This window comes from Alosa pseudoharengus, unplaced genomic scaffold, assembly GCF_046254945.1.
Source record: "Alosa pseudoharengus isolate Yale_2024_CS ecotype anadromous, Long Island Sound unplaced genomic scaffold, YU_APseudo_1.1 YU_APseudo_1.1_scf_6, whole genome shotgun sequence".
NCBI classification, from domain to species: domain Eukaryota; kingdom Metazoa; phylum Chordata; class Actinopteri; order Clupeiformes; family Clupeidae; genus Alosa; species Alosa pseudoharengus.
The window spans coordinates 24,727,041-24,752,767 of record NW_027468848.1 but is presented as its reverse complement, the minus strand read 5'-3'; the positions used below and the strand labels follow the sequence as shown (position 1 = coordinate 24,752,767).

Genomic DNA, 25,727 nt, shown 5'->3' with positions numbered 1-25,727 from the left:
TTTCCACTCCCTTTGATATGATAAGTGGAGAGTCTGCAATGTGTTGATGTACAGTGGAGGTATCTATAACCTCTGATGACCGAAAAAAAGCCTACGGGGATGATGACTCCTTTATTTAGGGAAAACAAATGTGAAGTACGCGCACACTGATACAATTTTAAACATTCACACTTGACGCTTAGAAAGAGCAGGATTGAAAACAGGACCTGTAAACAAAAGCACAGCAGACTCAGATCTGGTCACAGACACAGACATAGTGGACTATGGGGTCATAAAAACCCCAATTCATTATTCATGCCAGTCTTACAGACAGAGGGCAAGGCTGAAGCCTAGCTGGTCAGAAAAGGCCCAATTCCGCAGCAACTTTACACCCTCATTCTACAAATACCCTCACTCTACAAATACCCTCACTCTACAAATCAGATTCGTATGCAGGACCATAAAGTGCAAAGCCATCTTGCTATGGAGTACATACTCATTGCTCACTGCAGAAACTCGCATTAGCTAAATATGAAGTTAATGGGATACCACATTAAGGGGCTGATATTCAGTTAAAAGCAGCGCCACAGAACAGATTGACGTAAGGAGCGTAATGCCTCAGAAACGCATCATGTCTCACATGCACTATATACGGAGACATTAGTAATGTGCTATACATGGAGACTGTTGTAATTGATGGTGTTTGTGTCAGTGCTGGAAAAAGGTCATTGAATGGGAAGAGGAACGTTTTGTGGTCCTGCTTTTGTGGAGTGCTGTTATTGACAGATATTGGCACAGGTCGTGGTGACGGGAATAGATCAAAAGGCTGATAGCCATGACGTGTCAGTAATGCGAAAGCTATTTTTTCCGCTTATCCACTCCCTCTTCCCCGGCTTCCTGTTGGCATTCGCCGCTTTGCCTCGGGTGATACAGGACAACCCACAGATATTTTCTATTTATTTTTTACCTATATTTGTACACTGTGAGGAGAGTCAAGATAAAAACGCAATTTCAGATTTATGGAATGAATTGGTAAGCGGAATGCGGTGCATTGCAGAGGCTGAGTGTGATGTTATTTGACAAGCACTGGCAGATGGAGAGAGTCTCTGCCAATGAGAGCTACCTCTCTTTAACATGCAGTGCCCCTAAATAGAGGACAAACTGTTTGCGTGCTATTTTTCTCTCTGTGTGTGTGTGTGTGTGTGTGTGTGTGTGTGTGTGTGTGTGTGTGTGTGAGAGAGAGAGTGTGAGTGTGAGTGTGTGCATGTGTGTGTGTAGTGGAGGTGGTGGTTGGAAGCGGGGTATAGGTGGGTGGGTGTTTGCCCACTTACTAGAACAAAGGGAATGAATACAATACAGTGATAAGTCCTTTTTTCATCCTGCAGGCTGTTCCAAGATTCTTTGCTGTATTTTAGCTTTGTGCTTTGTTGTGCACATAGAAATAGCAGGAGGATCTGAAGGAAAATCAAGTATGATTATTGTCAGTTCTGTCAAACTTGGTCAGGAAAAGAAGAGGCTATTATTGATCTTGACCTTTTAGTCAGTACTCAGAGTGCTAAGAACTTATATATGCCTATAGGCTGAATCCAGATCTCAATTCTATTGCTGTAAGTAGGTTATCCTATTATATACAGTATACTATATGTTCTGAGACCATTTCACAACAATATAGCATAGTATACTATGCTAGTATGCAGTCGTGATGGTATAGTACTAATACTGTATGTTCCCAGATGTCTATGGTGCTGTAACCCCTAAAAACATTTTGGAAAGTACACACACTCTTCTAATCACAACCAATAATCTACTTTCATTCCGTGAATGTCATAAATGATATATTATTCTTAGCAAGCCTTGTTCTTCACATCATAAGGATCCATCAGATGTCAAAATGATAATAGCAGCACTGTCACCAGTGTTGTAAAGACAAGGGTTCTCGTTCACACGGGATTATGTACAAGCTCTTCAAGAACTGCGCGGTGTTATTTTTAGTGGTGGGCCTTCATACAGGCTGTTGAGTGTGAATGTGCTTTTGCTCGCTTGCATAAGCCCTCAGAGAGCGAAAAAGCTGCTTGGGATGGTTGCTCGTACTTGAGCCATGCCACTTACCTCCGTGGCATCCCCTCCCTCTCCCCTCCACCCCCCCCCCCCCACCCCACCCCCTCCTCCTCCTCAGACCAAGAGCGTAATGTCTCCTCACTCCATGTGTTGGCTTGTGGAGAAGGAAGACGCAGCATGCCGCCTCTGAATCATCCTCTGTAGTTTCCAGATAAATTCTTTCCCCCTGGAGTGGTGCTACTCCGATCGGCACATCTGCCTCGCGCCCAGGACCCCGCTGCTGGCCTCCCCAGGGCTTTGGCAATGAGGCTGCTGTCTCTGTCAGACATTAACTGGGGAGAAGGAGAGGAGTTTTCATTCACAACACAGGCAAAAGAATGAATGTGTCCTTTGGAGGAAATGTGAAAAAGATGCGGAAGCGTTTGCCAGGAAATGCCAGAGAGATGGAGCAATATTCAGCACATGATAATCTTCCTAGGCTCATGCATTTTTCCTCTTTCTTTGCACAGAATACAGATGATAGAACACCAGTATAGCATTGATGTTGTCGATTATGGTGTATAATGTCTATTTAACATGTAACGTAAGGGTTCAAGTTAGGCAGGTAGGGTGTCGCGCCAATTACTCAAGGCCGTGCGGGTATGTTAGTTCTGGGCAATGTAACAGTCAATCAAGAAAAAACTCGCACACCATTTTTTTGCTATTGAAAAAATAGACAAAGTGCTACCAAGTGAGGTGATATACAAACGTTTCGGTCCTCAGACCTTCATCAGTGCAAAAGGACGTAACGTAATGACATGTAACGTAATGAACATTTTAATTTACGGCATTTACGGTAGCCTACTGTATAGACTAGAAATCATTGGTAAATTATGTCAGGTTCAAACTGTCTAAATGATAGCCAAGCAATTTATCAAATATACTATAAAACTATGAATGACAACATTCATACTGTATGTGTCTGCCACCCATTATGACCAATTATTAATTTAACAACAAAGAGGGACGAAAAAATGGTATGACAAGGCATGTCTTCACAAACATATTCCCCAGAATTAGCCCGTGGGCTAGCCTATGGCCATTCTAATCTTTTACTGGATACACAGTTGAGATTATTAATGGCTTGTGAATTACTTGTTTTATATATAGAAAAGCCCAAGGATTATGCTTAGACTATTTAAAAGGCTTTACATTTTCATTTAATTTTTTTGTAGTCAACCCAACATTGCAGACACTCATGACTGTTATTTTTTTTGTGAACATGTCCATGAAACTAGGACACCAGCAATGATTGGCTGCTCCTTCGTGGTGGACAGAGAATACTTTGGGGAAATCGGCCTGCTTGATCCAGGCATGGAGGTCTATGGGGGTGAAAATATTGAGCTTGGCATGAGGGTAAGTAGTCCTATGATTAATCTCCCTCTACAAACATGAGTTCCTCTGGAGGTTTGTCTGTGAAGGTTTACTGTGCATCAGAAAAAAAGGAGTGGGATAAGGGGGGATTTATGAAACTACAGTATAGCCGGCTGCTGCAGGCTCAAGAGGGTTAATGCTTTAGACTGCTGGGAGGGTCAACAAACAGCTGTTTAACTGAGCCAAGTCAGAAATGTGTGGCTGGAAGGGATGTGGGATTTTTTAAAAAGCTAAATTACAATGTGCACTTGGCTCAAAGACTTCAAGGCTCTGGAAATGTAAATCTGCAGTAAGGCTTCCATAAGTTGAATTTAACGCTTGGCATGCGTATATGCAGGGTGAGGAATAGGAGGCCCATTTAAGTTTGAGAAATGTTTCGCTTAATCAAAAGGAATGCCTGTGCACCAGTCCCCACACAGACCGGTTCCACTGAGTGTGTTTGTTATCATTTAGATCGGTTTCTATTGGATGGCGTCGCAGACAAATGAACCTTAAAGCAGCATTATTAAGATCTGGTCTAAAACTCGTGAACTAACTGGTCCAGAAAATGTCCACAAAAAAAAAAAAAACATTCAGTCACCACCAACACAGTTGGTCCTGATGAAAGCTTGCTAACATGGTAACATGCTAACTGACCTCTTTTATGATACTGTTAGCAAAGTCGTTCTGTGAAGACTTCATTTTCAATGTGTGTTCCATCCTGGACCTCAGACCTACATTGTGGCTGTCGCCAAGGCCATGTTTATCTATCCTTTATATGGCCATATACAAGGAGTGTCAAAGATTTGGCTTTGACAGATCCGGCCCTGCAGATGGTTTCATACGCCCCCCAGATGTTTTGGGTAGGAAGGGAACCTAAAAAAATATATTCACATCCAAATGTCTTTGACTTATACTATGATTTTTACTCATAAGTGGGTGTAGTAAAGAAATATATCATCAAGCAACAACTCGAGACCCATGCAGAATATTGAGAATGACCATATGAATGACCATAACAATGTCCATCCCAACAACGATCCGGTCTGACACCCCAGGGCATATACCAAGATCATAGTTGCTTATGAAAACAACAAAAGGACCAATCATAATGTTGACTTTAGACAAAAAGAACAGTGCATGCTGATGGCCATCTCTATAGGAGGCCTCATGTTTTGACTGCTGCCTTCTATGCGTTTTGCGCTTGTAACCCATAGACATGAAATAAACAAACCAGAAATGAGAGCATATAAGACCATTTTCTTTACTTTGAGCAAGTGCTGAATATTTCTTTTTTCGAACGCATAATTCCACCTCTTTTACAAAGGTTGTCAGATACCTTTTATTTCTTTGCATTGAACAGAACAGTTATTCTTTTGAAGCCGTTCAGGCTGTGGCTGCACATGAGAGGACTCGCAAGACATTGCCAGTTGGGATAGGCATGATTGACATGAACATGTTTAACAATTAGCCCAGGCTGCACTCAACCGCCAGGCAGCCTCAGAACACCTCACAGGCAACCAATGAAAGTCACAGTCTAGTGTGAAAGGTTATTGAGTGTTTCAAAATTATTGTGTTCTTCAACCTTAGCAACTGCTTCTGTAAATAGATTCCTGGCTCTGTTCGTCCAAGCACTGCAGCACTTATCTTTAAAAAAGAAAAGGGGGGGGAGCCGGGACTTCAAAACTATGTGAAATATTGCATTGTGATCAGGCAATGTAGCTTATTGTAGCTTATGTTGGTTTAGTTTCATGATGTTCATTCATAGACCACATTTAGCTTTTTTAGTGTGTTTACTGTATATCTGAAAAAAGCTATCAAGAACCTGGAAAGGCTTGTTAAATCAGTCTATCAGCATTTAGCATTTAGCCAAAAAGCATTTACCAAGTTAATTGTTCAGTGTGCTGATGCCTGTGATTATTTTACATCTTTGAGAGCAAGGGTGTCACAAAATTTCATGAGTTTTCCAAATGCAACAACTGAAATTGATGCGCCCCGTCATGCTCGCCTCAGGCAGTCACCTTCAGAGAAAAGTGAGGACTGTCCTGTCATTATAAACACATATTAAGGCTCGTACCATCTGTGGTAGCAGGCAGTTTCAACCCTCTGTAAATTACATCCATATCCAGCGCAAGGCTAATGACAAATTCTGCTAACTGTGTGGCGTGCGGCTCCGGTGAAAACACGACGGCTTAAATCAAAAACAAATGAATCCAATTTGGAGAGACTGAAGAAAATTGACCTTTCGTTGCTTGTCCTGGGGACAAGCATTATGCATGAAAGACTAGATTGATTATTATAGAGTGAGTGCATTTTCACAAGGACTTAGTTACTATTCTCGGTGAATAGCGAAGGTATCAAAAATGTCATCTCACTTTGTAATTTGTTTGACTTTCACTTCATGTTTGACTTCATATTTCCACAATACATTTGTGCTGAAGATCATAAAATGATGTGTGTTGCACTGCATTGGTTTGCAATCACTCTTCGGCAAGGCAACAATAGGTTAAGCCATTCAGTATTGATCATGAGCTTGTTTTTCCCTGTACAGCTATACATTATTTACAGAGCTAGAATCAATTTGCTTTGTTTAATATAGTCAGGGTTATTTACAGCTTACTTCATTCCTATATTTTTTACTTTATCATGTAGAACAGATTGTGAACTTTCCCCGGATTCAAAGGCATGGTAGCCATTAACTAACTTTATTTGAACAGCAGTCTTCATGCATTATTCATTGCCACGTGAGTGTGTTTATACTGGATGACACACATGATCACATGATTGCTGAAAAGTGCACTGAATAAAGGACATATGTGCCAAGAGAGATTTTGAAATACCCTAATCAGATATACTATGTGAATATATGGATAGTTTTAACATAAATGAAAATGATGGTGTACAATTCCCTTTCCCTACTGAATTAAACATGAATGTATGTATATACAGTAGCTAACTGAAAATGATGTGGCCAACTATATTCTGTGCCTCGTTGGAGGCATGCCCGTACCTCTTTTTCTGCATTATATGGCAAAAGTATCAGGAATAAAACTGTAGACTGAATATACTTTATCTATGGAATCGTCAGGCTTATTGGAATCGTTGATACAATCTAGATGTGTTTACAGCTCCAGCTCTACACCGTTTTAGTCGTCCTCTCTGGGGGATGGCAGCCATAGAGAAGTGTTTACTAAAAGCCTCTGTAAGCTATGATCTAGTGGCACACAGAGAAGAGTGCTCCTTATCCAAATATGTTGGGATAAACCATTTTGATGACAAGGGTTTCCACAGTTCTGGGGATTAATAATGATAGCTAACGCCAGAGACTTTCTAGTGAGGAGACACAGCACTCAAAAAAATCCTCCATAGAAATGCATGGGGTTAGTTTGTAACGCCAATATGGCCATTTTCTACACATATCCCACCCCTTCCTCGGCAAATTGACATGTGAATACATTGAGCCAATCATGTGATGTGGTGTGAATACATTGAGCCAATCATATGTTGTGTTGTGAAGACATCTTCCCAATCATGTGTTGTGAACTCGCCGCTGGAGCAAGATTGGTGTCGTGAAGCCTTGCGCACGCGCATTTCTGCTGAATAGGATGCCCGATGAGTGCCCAAAAAGCGTTGCTACGTATATGGCCGCCGAGTAGAGGGACTTGCCTAAAAGGACTTTGCTAACGCATTGCTACATTTTACTGTGAAATATGTTGGGGTAGGGTCTCCTTCGTGTCAACTCAATAGACACATGATGGAATGTGACAACGGCTAATTAATTTTACGGCACATGGGAGGTTGAAGAATGCATTATAACGGTACTAACCGTAATGATGATGATGATAATTCATTGCTGGTTTATTGCCAGCCAACTTTGCATTCTATCTCAGTGGATAGTGCTGGCATTATGGGTCTTCAAACCCAGCTGGGAGAGTATGTGCATACTAATTAGAAAACCTGAATTGATTTTCAAATGTCTGAGGGGGTACAATAGAAAAGTCAATTATGTTATTCCTGATGTTTGCACTGGGAGGAGGGGCAATGGCCCTAACTGTATACGAGCTAAAAATTCATAATCCTGTCACTAGTGTGATGCAGTCAATACTTCTAAAGAATGGCAGTGACTGCTGAGCGAGATGAATGGAAGCTCAGTTTCCTTTGGCTCACTCAGGACTAAATTTTATGCAGTTTTTTTTGTGTTATATCATATGCTGTTTAATATTTCTGCCATCCATATGTGCTGTTGCTATGACATTTTGTGACATATTAGTGCTTGTAAATGTTGTTTAAAAGAAATTCCTATTGGCAGAGGAGTGACGCTGAAATTATTCGCCATGCAGTTCCTGTGAGACATGCTGTCTGTTTACTAGGGATATGCTTGTATCCAAATAACCTGTTGAAATGTGTGCCGACTGATTTCAACTGAAACATAAAAGTATTCAGGCACAGTCTTTTACAAAACTGTATTTTTCTATTATTTAATGTCTCTGTGTACACTCAGAAAATTCTAATCACACTTAATTTGGATATACTCAGATTATCAACAACCTATCTGTAGACACTGTTAACAAGGTCATGTTGAGTAATTAGCAAACAACAATTTTACATACTGAACTTGAATCCTATCCAAATAAAGTGTTACCAAAATGATTTCTGGTTGGATACATTGTAATTAAAAAGGCTTCAGGGTTCATGATTAGTGGATAGGCCTACAAATCAGTATACAGATATGTTGACATTGGAATATGGTATACTGATATGTTTTTTCAAGATAATGTCTAAAGTCTATATCTAACATGATATTGCTGTTATGATATTAGGTGGGTGCATGGGTATGTATGAAAATGAAAAAAGTATACAGTATTTAACCTCAGTCTCAACATCACAAATTCAAATTGTCAACTCCTGCAGTTGCAGATCAATTATTTGCAATTTGGTGGAATCATCATCGTGGCAATTTTCGCACGGCTTGATGCAAATGTGTTTTCCAGTTGGCACTGGTGCTATTATCGGTTCATCATTATCTCTTTTGTGTCCAAGGAAACAAGTCATTTGGTCTGATTTGTTTTGCTAATGCCCTGGCAGGACCTCAAAAGATAGAGGGAAGACAGCAGGATAAGACATCCAGGAACGTGATGTACACAAGGTGGCAGCCGGCTGCTGCGCACCACCTGTTTTCCCTTAGAAGCGCCAGGGCTCGTTCTTGCTAGTGTAGCAAAGGTCAAATCATTACCACTTGGGTGTGTTTGGGTGAAGCACACACAAATGTTACAAAGGCTTTATTTTTCATCGGAGGGCATTTTACAAAAAATTTAAGTGTAATCTTCATTCATAAGATTATCAACATGATAATTATGATCAGTATTGACAAGGAGAGGAAGATGACTCTATGGGCCCTATCATGACAGTCAAAAGTGCATCGTCACTCGTCAAAAGCTTATTAAAATTTAGTAGGATGTGTCCAGTCCACATTGGGAGGGTTTTCGTTATCAAACGTCGAGCGCATGGCGTAACAAGGTGTTCCTAGGTTTTTTAATCAGTCATGGGTGTGTTTGGGGCGTGTGAAAAGGAGACCTCTCCTTTTCCCCTAACTTCCTGTTCCTGTTTTAAGTTTTAAACTGTTAGAACTACCTTGTGTAATACACACAGACTTCAACCAGACATTCACCTGCACTCACCCTTTGATTATTTGTTTGAAGGGTATCATTTTATTGCTGTGTTTGTCTTGTGTATGTGTTTGTACGAGGAATGATTTTAAAAGTATTGGTACAGACCGCTACCCCTCTAGCATGGTTTAGCCCAATTCCTTGATTGGGGTAATTGGCTGGCCTATTTAAAGGCTGGCTCACTTCACACAGGAGAGAGTATTGTGGGAGAGCCTTGTGAGAGAGACTAAAGAGTGTCAAACTGGATAAGAGGTTGTATGGAAAGTTTTCAGTGTGGAAATTGCTAGTGCTTAAGAAACCGGTTGGTTGAATTTTGTTTTGTTTTGTCAAGTCTTTTTGTTTGCACTGTTATCGCACTGTAAATAAATCTGCACTCTCCACCAAAATCCACGTTTGCTTGCTGTGTCTTCACCCCATCATCACTTCACCTCAGTGAGTCCTAGCCGCTCATCCTGTGTGTGGGTACGGACCGCAAGGACCGTATTTTTCACAGGGCGTATAACATTATTTAAACCAATGAGAATGACATCTGTCATTCCCTTTAACGGCGCAAAGCGCGATGTCAAATAAATGCATCGGTATTTTGATATTTAACGGCGCATTTGAAGGAGGCTGCTTGCGAGATCGTATGAAATAGTCATTCCACTAAACCATGCTTTACTAAAACCTAGCATAGCTTTCACGCATTTGCACTCCTCTATTTGAACTCATTGGCAAAGAGAAACTAAGTCAGTCAATGACAAGACAGATATATGCAGTTACTTTCACTATTGACTGACAATGGGTTACCATCAAAAACATAGGCTGGAAAAAGACTTACCATAATATTGCTTAGGAATAAAAAACATTTATCCTGCAGAAGAGTTGCTTATATGTCGCGACAGTGCATCTTCAGCTGTGCTCCATACGTGTCTCTCGCCTCTCCCCTAATCACTTTTAACCATCATTACCAATTTGCAGATGATGGTGAATATATACTGATCATGAGATGTACAGTATTTCGTAATATCTTTATTCTAATTATGTTTCCCATTGTAATCGTGCAATTTGTAAGGTTTTTCATGGACGTGCACTGGTGTGCTTTCATGGATGATAGAAGGACGGTGCGTTGTGCACCCGCCAATATGACTGTTGACAATGCGCTCTTAAAATAACATATAAACAACTCGCCATAGACTTCTGACCAGGTGTACAATAGCGATTTTTAGAGAATGCGCCAGGCCACTCCCTAAGTGGTTAATTACCACACCCCTGGACGCATTGTTTAAAAAATAAACGTGCAAAATAAGGAATTAAACTTCGCACCGGGTGGAAAACAAGTTTTACGCGATGCGCCAGTGTGCAAAATACAGCCCCAAGGCTTAAAAGAGTAGCCTAGAAATCTAGACGCGCCCCTAGCGGCAGGGCTAGTCTAGCAACTCTCCGTTGGCTTGTGAGCTCCAGAAATCGAAACTCAATCAGGCCATTGAAATCGTGTATAGAGTCGTTAGGTGGGCTTAACATAATGATTGATGGCAGAGTTGCAACGGTTTGGCTTGAATTCCCTGCTACTTGAAAACAAATAAGATGGATGTTGCTGTTGGCGAACAGTGTGACACGAGTTAAGCTTTTATTAAGTTGGCAAACGTTTGAACTAGCCAACTAGCTCCGCTGGTGGGAAACGCATGGGACTCATAGCGCTTCCGCTGTCCTATTGCGTGCAGAGGGAATTTGAAAGACAACTGATTATCCCGCCCCTCGGACTGAGCACTGTGAACGGTGAGTGCCCAGACCCTACATTTTAATGTGGGTCTGGCTCGTCAGGCTATTAAAAGAGTGATTTAGCGAAACTACCCCGAAGGCTATGCTATATGTTATACTATTTAGTTGGAAACTAATTTAACATTGTTTTTGTCTCCAACGGAAGTTTACACTCGTTATCATCCAAAAATAAGTCCTATGTTGTACTGTATTTTCCGGACTATAAGTCACACTTTTGTGTGGTCCTGCGATATATATATATATTTATATATATGTTTTTTTCCTCTTCATGACACATTTTTTGACTGGTGCAACTTATACTCCGGTGCGACTTATAGTCTGGAAAATACGGTACTTCTTAGACTGGTGTTCCTTTAAGCCACCTGATAACACCATCCATCAGAATCTCTGATGAACTCTTTTCTTCCTTCCTGAATCTTTTGAACATATACTTTACCAACAATTGATGTGCTCAATTACTGAGCTAAACAAATACTCTGGGCACACCACAAATCAATACTTTTAGTGAATTTTTAGTGAATAATGCATTTCAGTCTCTCAGCTCAAAGTTGTCTTTCTGGTCTCATCACTAAGTGCAATTCCTCCACCTGTCAGCGAGATCCTGTTCCAACAAACTTGGAATTACTCCTGATTACTTCTATTATTATCAACCCTTAGCCAGTCTGCCATGTACTGTATATCTAAAGAACTCCAGGACCACCTAACGGACAATGATATTTTTGAGCTACTGGATTTCAGTCTGGATTTCACCCTAGATTTAACCCCAGAAACTGCCTATGATAACCAATGACATCTGCACAGCTGATGCTGGACTTCTTTCCATACTCATCCTCCTGAACTTCAGAGCAACCTTTGACACCATCTCTGTTACACCTGAATTTGAATGCCTAGGGGTATGCGGAGGCGTAACATAAAAAATAATTCAAATTTAAGAAAACGGCAACACAAAACAAAGATGTAAAGGTATGAAATTAATGGTTTATTTGTAAATCAAAATAAAATTTCAAAAAACACTGGTCAGTATAATTGTAGAGTATACAGAGTATAATTGCCGACCCCGGCACACGCAGACACTTTTACTTCAACACAACACACAGCACATCCCCAATTGCCATAACCATGAATCTGCTGTCTGGCACAATGGCCTTGTCTTCATGTAATCTCAGGCCTTTTAAGGGCTGCCCAATCAGCCCAATCCAGAAACTCAACTCCCGGCACTCAGGAGGAGGCGGGACCTGGACACATGAACTACAGAACACATACAGGCAGACTACAGCCATAAAAATCTCTCATCAACTTCTCCTGGAGCATCTCTCCAGCATTGGACTCCATCCTTGGTTCACTTCCTACCTTACAAACAGGACACAGTTTGTACAAATAATGAGTGTAAGGAGTGTTCTACTGTTACAAACGGCATTCCTCAGGGCTCTGTTCTGGGGCCTCTGCTATTCATCATCTACATGTATCTCCTCCCACTTGGCATTATCCTTTGACAACATGGTGTTCAGTTTCACTGCTATGCCGATGACACCCAGCTTTACATGTCTACTAAGCCCACTACCTCTTTTCCTCCTGCTGCGACCATCGCCTGGTTGTATCCATGACATTAACTTGTGGATGACAGAAAATGACTTACAACTAAATAGCAGTAAAACTGAACTACTAGTTGTTGGCTCAAAATCAACTCTTGCAAAGATGAACACTTTCACTTTCTTCGTAGATGATTGCACCATACCCTGCTTTTCTCAGTTGAAGTGCCTTGTTCCTTCAATACACACATCAACACTGTTTCTTGCCGTGCCTTTTTCCACCTACGCAACATTTCAAGATTACACCCAGCCCTCACTTAGCACAGTGCATAGGTCAGCACTTATGATACATCCTGCATTAACTATTGCAACTCCAAGCTATCTTTGTAAGCTATTCACAGTGATATTGTGTATGTATATTGTGTATTGTATCATTGTATTGGTTGTTAATATGACATTACCGTAATGTTTTTTTTAAATTATATTTATATGTTTATATTTGTGAATTGACCTTAGGTGACATGAAAGATGCTTTTTAAATCAAATGTATTATTATGAATAGTGTTATTGTTATTGTTATTACTGTTATTATTATTATTATTATTATTATTATTATTGTATATTCTTAGAGCATTGGTTACTGAAATATGTGAGGGGTGAATAAGAATGTGATTCATCATGGACCCATGCAATGTGTTTTTAAAAAACATGTAATTGTGACTATTTGCTGGCTAGACCAGTGGCAGTATAAAATGGTATTTTATCATACGGATATTGTGTTACGGTTATCTTTAGCAAGAGACTGAAGTCACATGAAAAGGGCAAAATTCAATTAAAATTAGACAGGAAAGAATTGGTCAGAGCAGACACTTTTATAATGGATTTTTGTAAAAATGTGTTTTGAAAATAAACTGGAAAAGGTTACAATATGTTAATCATGACCCTTAGGACTGAGGAGGATGGGGGCACTTGAAGTATTGTATTGTGTATAAAATACACCTGTTTTAATCAATTAATCTGCTTTGACCTTTTAAATAGTCGTCTGCTCTTTTCACCAAACCACAAATACAAGCTGCTGCTTGGCTAAATTGTGCTTCTTTGTTCTGTCATGAACAAAAGTCACAATGTGAATTAAGACTTAAGAAACATGTGCAGTGCTTGATCAAATCCAGTGCAATCAGGTGGGAAGTTTCCAAATGTCAAGTGACATAAAATGGTTCTTTTTTGTGCTTGTGCCTAGTGTCAGCACTATTTAAGATAAAATGCATTTGGACCGTCAGGTGTTGCCAATTATTATACAGTATAGTTACATGAACGTCCTGTTTAAAATTCATGTCAGAAATTATTCTCATTAAGAGGAAATGCTTAACAGCCTCTTGAGCAATTCAATTAAACCAATATGCAGCACATTGATGCTACATTGGGTTTATATCACTGGTGATAACGAGGCTCTCCTAATGTGAGTTTTGTTAGAATGCACACGGAGTACATATTGCCAATACATCTTGAAGGTTGGGAATCCATGTCCAATTTAATTACTTTCTTCAGAGGTCTACCAGCCCAACAGCACTCATTTCCCGTATCTAAATATTTCGTTTGATTTTTCATTCAGTTAATGCAATGATTTTTACAACTCATTGGCTCACAGCTGACCCCGTCCTTTAGATAAATGAAATGGGTGCTGCAGTCCACTTCGGTGAAATTGATTCACATGAATAAGTTGGTTAAAAATTCATGTTTGATTCATATGTAGTCTGTTTAGATTAATTAATACAAAAGAGGGGAGGGACCTGTACACATCCCTGCTATAACACAAACTGAATATGTGTTAGGATATTTATGTGAGAAGGTGAAAAAGTAGCATATCATGGTTCCAGATTACAACACTAACATAAATAGTGAGCTTGTTGACCACAGACCTCAAATTAACACCATTGCAAATTCGAACAACTGATGCCACCGGCTTACTTCATATCTTTTTTTAAAGGATGACATGCATTTACTTCCTATTTTATGTGAATCCCTGACGCACATTTTCTGTGTCAGGGTAATTCTGTGTCACCAGTCTCTGCAGGGATTCACATATTTATGGCCTCGTTCACAACAACCTCATTCATCACTCTGTGCTTCAGCTGTTTCAGCAAATATACAGTACACAACCGTAACTCTTAATTGCCACAACAGCAAAAGAGTCTCCCCATCAGACCATAGACACTAATGCTCCAATAGTATTCCAATTACATTTTTTTTCCCGGTTTTCAAATGAATAATGTGTCTGGTGTCAGTTTATGCTGACGGGGTTATTGATATGTTTGTGGTTCTTCTTACAGGTTTGGCAGTGTGGAGGGAGTATGGAAGTCCTGCCCTGTGCTCGCGTGGCCCATATCGAACGCACCAAGAAGCCATATAATAACGACATTGACTACTATGCCAAAAGGAATGCTTTGAGGGCCGCGGAGGTCTGGATGGATGAGTACAAGTCACACGTCTACATGGCCTGGAACATACCAATGAATGTGAGGGTTTTCCCTGAGGACTCCACCTGTCACTCATTTATGGATGTTTTGTTAGAAAGGAATTCACTTGTTTTGAAGTGCTTAAAAAGAATACTAATGTTAGCTTGACCAACAAAGTAGTCGAAAGAACAAACTTAAATGCAAGTCTTGCCCCACTATCACACCATCATCTCAACAGCAGGGAGAAGTCTATGGACTCTTGAAAGACAGGGGCACACCCTGTGCCTGACAGTGGCTATTGGATGAAGTAATCACTCAAAGCCTCCTGAAATCACTTTTGACAAAAATGCTTTGAAGTGCCTACGGTAGTGCAACATTAGTCAAACCCACTGCTTCTGACATGAAAAAAGGTTTAATGTATGAAAAAATGAATTATATGCTTCTCCAGCATATCAGTTCCCCCTTTGAGAGTGTATTGGGTTTAGTTCTTCTGACAATACCTTGACAGTAACTTTTAATGACTTTGATACATTTTGAAAGTGGGTGCACTTTGACTTGGTAGCCAGTCTACTTATACATTCTGGTAAAGGCCTCTAGCCAACCCCTAATATAGTGAGTGATCACAATCTGAATGCAAATGCTCATGTCAATCTATACCCTCTTTATGATCGCTAGTGGATTAGTTTTTTCCCTCTTTATGTTCAAGGCACATCTCATTAATGAATGTGTACACTAATTCCTATCTGTGTAACTTCCTATTGTTGATATTCAGCTGTGGATTGTGCATGTTTGCAGAGGGTGTTGAAACAGAGTGTCTCCAAATGAGGCGTCTCGTGTCAGGGGAGTCTGGCTCACTGAAGCATCACAGTTATTACGTATTCCCCACATCAATCTGGGAAGCCTCTCTCTCTTTCTCTCTCTCGCTCTCTCTCTCCTCTCTCTTGGAGCCAACAGGGCCGTGAACGCTCATAATTAAACAGCTGATTAGAATTTTCACAGCATTGTATTACGCCTAATGAAAGAACAATAAGGGTCCCCGGTGACTGACACACTGGTTTCCTGTGCGGAAATACGAATACTTTTCTCTTTCCGTCCTTCCTGGCCTGGTTCCCTCTGTTCCCCTGTAGGCTCCTCCAGCGTTCCTACTGCCGAGAGACCCCCCTTTCCGGTTTCATGAGTGTCATGACTGTAAAATTTCCTGCCCTCTGCAGAACCCAGGGGTGGATTTCGGGGATGTGTCAGAGCGGATGGCCTTGAGGAAGAAGCTCAAATGCCGAAGCTTCCGCTGGTACTTGGAGCATGTGTATCCTGAGATGAGAATCTACAACAACACAATTACCTATGGGGAGGTGAGTCCACTTTGGCTTTTATAGCATCTCTGTGATGACACTTCTTGTCAATCAATTCTCATTATACACATGGCTCAAGGGCGTGGGAAGGGGGGTGCTGAGGGTGCTGCAGCACCCCCTGCTGGCAGGAGATGGATTTTTAAAAAATATTATATATTTTTTTAAATAATTACTAATTCGCTTGTCTGACATTATTTATATTTTTGTATGTGAAATGATGAGTCAAATAGCAAAAAAGGGTTATGGATAGGTTTGAATATAGGCTACTAAAAATTAACAGTTATAGAGATCAACGTGAACGTGAGTCAGTTAGGCTAGGCTACTGTAAGAACCGTAGCGTGATTTCATCTATGTGATAGCGATCAAGTGTGTAGGCCTACGGTTGATATAGGATTTCTATGCGATTTACACATTCAAAAAAAACATGGATAAGCTGAAAGAAACTTTAATTGTGTTTTACAGTTTTGCAAAAATAATAAATGCATAGTGAAATCATTTCACTATCCTGTCGCTAAGATGACACTTCTTGTCAAACAATTCTCATTATACACATGGCAGCCATTATGTCATGGCTGGTTTTTAAAAGATTTGAAAAGATAAATGATTCATTTCAAATGAAACATCGCTTTTGGATATATATTTCCCAGAATTGGGGCCTATTTCTGTCCACAGGGTGTAATTTTATTAAAAACACATTAAATCTAATAATGTTTAGCATCACTAATTAGTATAAAGAAAAACAAGCCTAGACTTTTTTAATGGTTGCTCCTACTCATGATTTAGACACATTTTATTGGTGTTTTATGGTTTTATGGTACAATACAGTGTTTTGGTGTTGTCCGCAACCAGAGTTTTCACATATTGTGCCATATCTCAAACATTATTTATCAAAAATTCATTTAAAAAATCATGCATATAAATTTAAATGTTATCTGAACTAATGAACTGCATGCACACATTATGCATATGCATTTCCTGCTTTATTTTGCTTAATGTTTACCTGTCCCATGGTTTAGCCGTCATTACCAGCACACTCTACATAAAGGCACTTTGCTACTGTTTTTTCATCAAAAAAATATTTGGTAACCATGGTCACCTATTATCACAGTGGAATACATGGGTGTCAAGCAGAAAGATTGATGCCTTGATGTCCAGAAACATAAGAAAATGTACTCTTTATCCCTCGTTTTGGGCATGTACACTTATTATGTGTCATTACCATATGCATTGTATTTCTGTATTTTTGAATATTCCTGAAATTTTAAAATGACTTTAATAGTTTAAATGATGTATTACATGTAGAAAGCTAGCTACACTTGCATGGTGATCATTTTTGCTTCTCAGGGTAGTTTTTCGGTATAAATGTCATCACCAACACAGTCATTACCAGCACATTATAGCTTGAAATGTAGTGGTAATGATGACTGTGTTGGTGATGACATTTTTGCAGATACATTTAGAGTACCCTTTTTAAAAGAAATACGTTTTTTTTTCCACAAAGTCAGTTCAACTTGGGTTTCTAAATTATAAACATTTAATTGCAATAGATTACGATCAGTGATTTGTCATCACCGCAACAAATGTCATTACCAGAACTGCAATGTCATCACCATCACCATGCATATTTTTGCCAATAGATTATGTATAAATTACAATAAATTACATTAATTAGATATTTTTGACAATGTTGGACAGTCTAAATTGCCACTGGATGAAAACAGATATGATATATGGCATTTATTTCAAATAAATGAAATTCCAAGCCAGGGTCGAGTGAAAAAATAAAAAAATAAGATACTTAAACAACTATAATTCATGTTGTAAGTAAAATTCAACAATTCTAATAAGTTCAAGATAAAATAGACTTCATGTGAAACCATAATTGATCATTGATTGATCATTGATTGACCATTTCATCTTTAAAATGTACATATTAGATGATGTGATGGTAATGACATTTTCCTGAAAAATGACAAAAAATCATAAATTCCCTTATATTGTGGTCTCAACCAAGCTCACAAGGTTACTCCTATCACAATGACTAATAATTTGATGCATACCAGTTAGTAAAATTTTTTATTTTATTTTTCAAAATTTCAGTAACCCAAATAGGCCCAAAATCTGAGAAATGCCCATATATGGTTTAAAAAAATTCAGTATGAACAGATAAAGTATTTAATAACGTATCTTTACTAGTTTCTCAATACTGCAGAGCAGACATTATGAGAGAAAAATCAACTGAAGAGGTCCAATTGCATTTGGAGTCATTGCAGAAAAAGGGAGCGTTTCCTTATTGATTTCCACAATAGAGGGGAGAAAAAATCAATAACCTTCCCAAAAGTATTCTGTGGATAAATCAAAATTAAAGTATGGATTGAACAAGCTTTACAATCTTTTACAGACAGTTTTGTATGGATGTTCTGCTTGGGCATCTTGCAAATGGATTCCTTGAAGCATAGCACATTTAGATGGCACTATTTCAAACCAGCAGACTGGCCACAAGACAGTCAGCGACTCACACGCTGCCATATTGAAACTGCCGGAGAAAATGGCTCTCTTCTCTCCTCATCATCTGTCATGGCAGAACCAAGTGCAGTATAATGCTGAGCGTTGGCTGTACCATCACAGAGTGAGCCGTATGAAATCATAGGCAGCATATCTCCATCTGGCCATATAAGAAGCAGTGCAATAGCATCGTGAGATATAGGAAACGGTGGAGGGTGAAATACAAAATAACTCTACACTCTTACAGCGAAAACAACAGTGCTTGTCTAAATATTTGTTTGTTGTAGGGTGGCTTATATTTAATTTCTAGTATTAGGGGTTTCGAAGTACAGGCATTATGTTCGAGCATCTTGTTGCAAGTGAAAGAGGGTGAGCCTTAAGATATTCTGAGATTGCCTTTAGAAAGCTATGTATTCTCAAAGATGGGTGTAATCTATAATTCATATCCCTCACCAGATCAAATACTGTGAATTTCTATATGTCTTTGTGTGTATAAACACGTGTGTGTGTGTGTGTGTGTGTGTGCGTGCGTGCGTGCGTGCGTGTGTGTGTGTATGTGTGCATGTGTGTCCGTGCCTATCCGTGTGTGTCCAGGTAAGAAACAGTAAAGCAAGTGGATATTGCTTGGACCAGGGATCTGAAGATGACGACAAGGCCATACTTTACCCTTGCCATGGCATGTCCTCTCAGGTCAGTCACCTTCTCTCCCTTCCTCCATCATGTCCGCTGCCTCACTCTCATCAAAGGAGACTTGTACAGTGCTTTCAACGGTGGCCATACAATTCATTTTGCAAAGACATCTCAAAAGTGTCGGTATATTCACACATTATCTTTGCCATGCCAACTAGTGAGGTGTTGTCAGTTACAAAGATAGGATGGTATGTTTTTTGATTGTTCGAGGCAGATATTGAAAAGGTTTGAATAAATTACTCAAACGTTGTATATTGTTCTCCCCAGGACGTCTCCGGATGAGGCACTGGGATTGTTTATCAGATCTGTTCTTACTGTTCACTGCCGTATGGAGTAATTCCCCACTAAGCCTCCAATCTAGTCCCCCCTGGCAAATAAAGGAGTCATTATGTTGCTGCACCAGAGTAATAACAAAAATTGCCTTGCGCCAAAAAATAAAATATTTTGTTTCAGACAGTCTTTTTTTGTCATATTACAATGCTCAAAATACAGACAAAATTATGTCTGAGAACATCATTTGTGTGGATTCTGTACACAATATGAACGAATGTGTACCACTCTAAAAGCTTTCTATCCTGTCCCGTACATACAGTACACACACTTTCTCTAACCAGTATTCCTTTTGTGAAGACCACCAGTTCCTTAGACAGTTCCAGTAGCTCTCTCAGTAGCCATGAGGAATCTGAGAAATGCTGTGAGCGTGCTCCCGGTGTCTGGAGCCCCCGTGTGCTGACCGTGCCACTCATGCTAAGAGGGGGGGGCCCCACCTCAAATCTCAGCAGATCGCCTGCTTTAAATTGTTCACACTCTGGCGCGTTCCACTGGTGGTCTGCTCCGCTCCCCCAAGGAACATGTGTTTCGCGCGTGCAAACTCTCTAGGCCAGGCTGAGAGCGAGTGGGTAATCTCAGAGAGCAGCACTGTGCAGCACTGTCGCTAAGTGGTAAAGCATAGGAGGATTACCAACCATGGGTTCTCTTAAAATGAGCAGCGCTGTTGCCTTCACATCATCACACCACTGTGCAGCCATTATGAAATAAGAGGGCCGGAAGCCTGAACACAATATATTGGACAACCCTGAGCAGAAACAGGGATCCGTGAAATACTGTGTAATTATAGACTCTTTCAACAGCATAAACAAACATGTGTGTTCCTAAGGCATTACCGGTGGCACAGAAAACAACATTGAGCTAATGGGAACTTGGGGACAGACAAAAATATTTAAAACAATAAGTTTAAAGTCAACATTTTGTAGAGCATTACGCTAAACTCCGATTCATTTTCATTTCAAAGTATCGTTGTTGGTTTTGAACATTTCAACTGGAAACCCTCTAGGAACAGATTGAAAGGGTCTACAGTATAGTATACATCTGAAATATATATCTTAAAGAATGCCATGAATGGTGTTGGAAAATTCGGGTGAAACTGAGTAATAGTTTGTACAGAAAATTCTATTTCCATTGTGATTTTTGGCACTGGAACCATACAATATTTATGAGTTCCCTGGCTGGTTGAGTGGCTCCAAGCAAAAGAAACTGAGCAGAGGCAAGCAACCAGTCATGCACAATCCATTGTTTTTGTCTCTAGCATCAGCCACTTAGCCTCACAAGTAGGACAATTACCTCCAATTAAGTGAGTGACTTCCAAACAATGAGTGAGAGATGCGAATTTCACCATTTGCGTTCCTTTAGGCCTGTATGAGTCTCTGTCGTTGCACCTCTCATTTTGCTGGGAGTACTATCATCATGAATAATTTAGCACATCACAGCTGTATCCTTATGTAATTGATACCAATAGATTTCATTGCTCTCATTCAGCAAATTAAATATTAAGGATCATGTCTGCTGAGATGCAAAGGATCCTTTTTATTTAAATACAAACCTCAAGGCATTTTCTCAGAGAAAAAGGGGAATGCATTTTTTTATGTCTGTTACTTTTATGTCTGTTTTTTATGTCTGTTACTTCAGTGTAAATCTACTGTTACTACATCAGTGTAAATCTATTTTCAAATGGTTTCTTCCTTATACAAAGGCTGTCTTGATTGTACCTCGCAACATACTAAATACTTGACTACAGACTAATTGACCACAAACATTGCATACTGTATTCACTTTTATGAGCCAATAACAGTAGCCTATTGCCTTTATGAAAGTGATGGAACTGTGGAATGCCCATGTGTTTGTGCTTGTAGTTGGCACGGTACTCCACTGAAGGCCTGCTGCAGCTGGGGCCGCTGGGATCCACCACCTTTCTGCCCGACACCAAGTGTCTGGTGGATGACGGGAGGAGCCGCACTCCAAGTCTGAAAAAATGTGACGCCGTGTCTCGCACCTCCCAACGACTGTGGGACTTCACACAGGTATTAAGTACTACTATTATTACTACTACTACTGCTACAACCTTTACTACTACTGCTACTACTACTACTACTGCTAGTACTACTACACATAATGTACCACACTGGAGTGGAATTATATGACAAGAAGCATCCTCTGTCCCTACCCTTGGTATTCTCTAAATTGCTGTAGTAAAGAGAGCCATAATTGCCACAAAGCATTTTCAAAGAGAAACAGCTAATTGAAAGCATATGATAGTCATAGACTTCACATACATAGATGTAGACACACAAGCTCGGTTGGATTTGGTTATGAATAACTAGGCTCACATATCGGAGGCAGATTAGAAGGCTATTTTTCCATCTCCAGTGGTTCCTGTCCGCGTGTAATTGCAGGCTCTTATCTCAGAATGTGCTATCTATGTTGATGATAATGGCACATCTTTTAGCAGATCTGTCCTCAGCTATATACTCTTAGGGTTTTATCAATAACTTTAATGTATCTCTCCTAATGGTAGTAACAACAAAGAATTGCCTGTGGCATGATATGGATGCTAATGATGTTGACTGAAATATGCAGGGCAAACCTTTAGATCCATTCGACCATGAAATAAGAATTTGGTGTAAAATTATCGGGGGGCAAACATGACAGGACTTTTAAGTATTTGGCTTAGAGGCATTTACATTCACAAGTGTTGTTTTTTTATCTTTGTCATTTCTGCAAGTTTATCCTTCCTTCTCTTCCCCTCAGAATGGCCCTATCATAAGCAGAGATACTGGACGTTGTCTGGAGGTAGAAATGGCCAAAGATGCCAACTTTGGCTTGCGGCTGGTGGTCCAGCGATGCTCTGGACAAAAGTGGATGATCCGCAACTGGATTAAGCATCCAAGACACTGAGTGGTCATCCCAAGAAGAACATTGTTGATGACATTATCACAAACAATAATGAACCTCTGATTTTTTTTTTTTTTTTAAAGATACACTATGAATGATTGACTCAAATGAAGAATGTGTGTGGTTCTCCACAGACTATAAACACTACTTTGCCTGAGACAAAGTGCTTTTGAAAGACTGAGTCTAAAACGTGATCAATAAACACATTTTCAAAGGCGCCACGGGTCCCGCAGAGGTGGATCAGAGTGCAAACAGCAGGTTTTTGCCATGCTCAACCTTTCTTATGCCCACCTGCAATACGTGCAAACTGCAAACAGATGAAAGGTTGTACTTAGGTTTTAAAGGCTTATATTGAATTGTGTTAGGGCTGTGTGTGTGCTACAGTATGATCACAAGGGTCATGTCAAGGTTGGGTTTAAAGAAAATTATTTTCTTTTAAGTCACCATGTCACCTATATATAAAAAATCATCTGGAGAGTCAACTATATCCGAAGTGCTAACATGAAGATAATCCTATCAAGATCCAGCTCCCTCGAGATTGCAACTAGCCTCTTCTTTCTTTTTTTGTTCTTTTTATTTCTTTTTTTCTTTTCCTGACTTTATTGCTTATGCACAGATGAGAATCATGTGGTCACAGGTGGAATCATGTGCCTTTTTCAGTCATTATGCTACATTTGACTGGGGAATGTGAACCCCTAAAGCATGTACAATACTTTTAAATTAATTAAATCTGAATATAAATATAAATAAATGTAAAGATGTCTTATAATAGTATGTTGTAAAACTTAAGCGGTTATCAGTACCTCAGTAATAATAATGACAATAAAAAAGAAAGTTTTTATGCTTTAGATGACACTGGTTTTGTTTCATAACATTTTTGTTCTGTCAAATGTGAACAATTTTTCATCTGTTCAAACACATTTTCCCCCGAAAAGAAAACATTTTAAAACTTCAAGTGACTTTAACAAAAGAGTTCTTTTTTATTGCAGAATTTCCATCAGTATGGTTGTGTGTTTTTCTGTGGCACTGCACCTTGTGGCTATCATGAACAATGTTCCATTTTTGTAACCATGGGCGAGGATGCCTTTGGTTGTTGACATCGAGAGGGAGAGCAAATTAAATGTCTTTGTTGTGCTTCCACTTACCAACTCCTAACTCCTACAGGATTCAAGCCTAATGCCGTAATCATTAAAGTCCACCCACAGGATAGCAGGTCTTCAGCGACCACTGAAAGCTTTCCAATTTATCAAGCTCAGCAAGAAACTCCACACTGCTGTATGCTTTTCTGAAGTCATGCCAAGGGTTCAGAACTCTAAAAATAAATCATGCTTTTATTTATACCTTTTGTTGCTTGCAACGGTACTTTTACTTCTGAAAGTTTCTATCTGTACTTTCACCTGTGTGTGGCTATAGATTTTTGTTAATGCACTTTGGTCCTGTTCTCTTGGTTCTTTTGTTGTACTTTGGTTACCATCATGACATGCCCAGCAGGTATTCATAAAGTACAATTTTTACCCCCTATACACGCATGTGCAGAATTCATGAGAGCCTATAGGTCAAACAATGCCCAATGAGAAAACATGACAATGTTATAAGTAGGTTATCCACACAGCTCTTAAATAATGAATGAGCAGCATTCCTGGATTGTAACCAGTAATGTACAACAAAAGAGATTGTTTTAACCGCTAGAGATTCCATTCAGTTGAATGAATTTCAGTTGTAAGACTGGATACAATTATGTGAATAGATAAAGAAGGTAAGCTCCCCCAGCTCTTAATACACTTTAAAAAGGTTTTAAAAACCTTAAGCCGGTATATCTCTAAAAGAAACTAAATCAAAATGTTGAACAGGCAACAATAGACACATGCAATAGAATGTATGTATGAGTTTTGTGTTATGTGGGAGCTGTTCTGTATTGTCTGTGTGCAGTGCCGTATGTAAGTTATACACATGCACAAGTGGATCATTAATTTGGGACAATCTTGGAGAAACTCAGATTGTTAATCAGTTGCTGTCTTCTGTGAAAACATCAGGAACAGAGTGGCTCTCCAAGATGCAAGGCCACCTATGCATTCTGAAGGCATTCTTTAATTCAGTTTCCAGCTGGTTTACCACAAGAGATTGCAAGAGCCCTCCATCACGCCACAGCTACTTGGTTCTAATCATTTCATAAAGGCCATGCATCATTTCAGGCTTGTCATCTTCAAAAGCAATATCTTGTTTAAAGTGGGCCGTACGGTCGCTGTATAGCACACCACTCACCACTCCACCACTCATGCAATTTCATAAGACGGCAGGGAGGAAGAGTGACAAAACTAGCAGAAAAATAGTATTTTTCACCCGATGCATTTCTTTTTTCCCCACCGCTACTGTCTTCCTTAAGCACAAAAATATTGTAAATGCTCCATTATGGTGAGGCAAGGTAAATAGTACGCACCCACCATGAAATAGTCATTATGCTCAAATTTCTCCTCATCCCTCACGTGAGGAGAGGTGTGTGGTCATCAGACGGCAAACAGCAATAAACACAAAGAGAGGCTTGTGCCTGAGCTCACTCCCTGTGCAACACCCTGTTTATTTACTCACACCAGCTGTGCTGGCTGTGTAGAAGAGCAGCAACACCGTGATTTCTCTGCAATCACTCAGGAAAAAGTGCTGATAATCACTTTAACTTCAAGTGAAATGCACAGCTCTTATATAGTAGACTACGATGATTCATGGTGCACTTCATTATGGTGTGCCCGGGTCGGATGGCGTGACAGGGTGATGGAGGTCTGTGGGCTCGGGGTCGAGGGGGTAGGGCGCTGGTGCCATTTAAAGTGACACTGGTGCAAGGACACTGACCTTGTATGAGTGAAAGCCCTGACACCTGGTTGCATTGCTGACGACAATTTTGTTTCCCCTGACAATTCTCCTTGGCCCAAGGCCAAGGTGCATCGAAAACTTCATTAACAAAATTAATTATAGATAGCATCTCGAGTGATTTGTGCTCTCACTGTTCTCACTGTCATTTTATCAGATACACAGGCAGTCAAACCATTAACTCAAAAAGTATTTTGTGGAGACCTCTAAGAGTTATGTGACTGGGAGGATGGTATATGGCCTTTGGACGCA

The 25,727-nt window shown here is 39.8% G+C and overlaps 1 protein-coding gene across 1 annotated transcript in view; it reads left to right on the top strand.

Moving 5' to 3' along the window:
* The window catches only part of galnt9 (polypeptide N-acetylgalactosaminyltransferase 9), a 60,677-nt gene extending 38,061 nt beyond the window's left edge, over positions 1 to 22,616 (top strand). The window contains exons 6-11 of the mRNA XM_076269987.1: positions 3,315 to 3,432; positions 14,716 to 14,901; positions 16,053 to 16,190; positions 19,290 to 19,385; positions 21,575 to 21,742; positions 22,470 to 22,616. Coding sequence (XP_076126102.1) covers positions 3,315 to 3,432; positions 14,716 to 14,901; positions 16,053 to 16,190; positions 19,290 to 19,385; positions 21,575 to 21,742; positions 22,470 to 22,616 — 853 coding nt within the window. The remainder of the gene's footprint in view (positions 1 to 3,314; positions 3,433 to 14,715; positions 14,902 to 16,052; positions 16,191 to 19,289; positions 19,386 to 21,574; positions 21,743 to 22,469) is intronic.
* Positions 22,617 to 25,727: the final 3,111 nt, after the last annotated feature.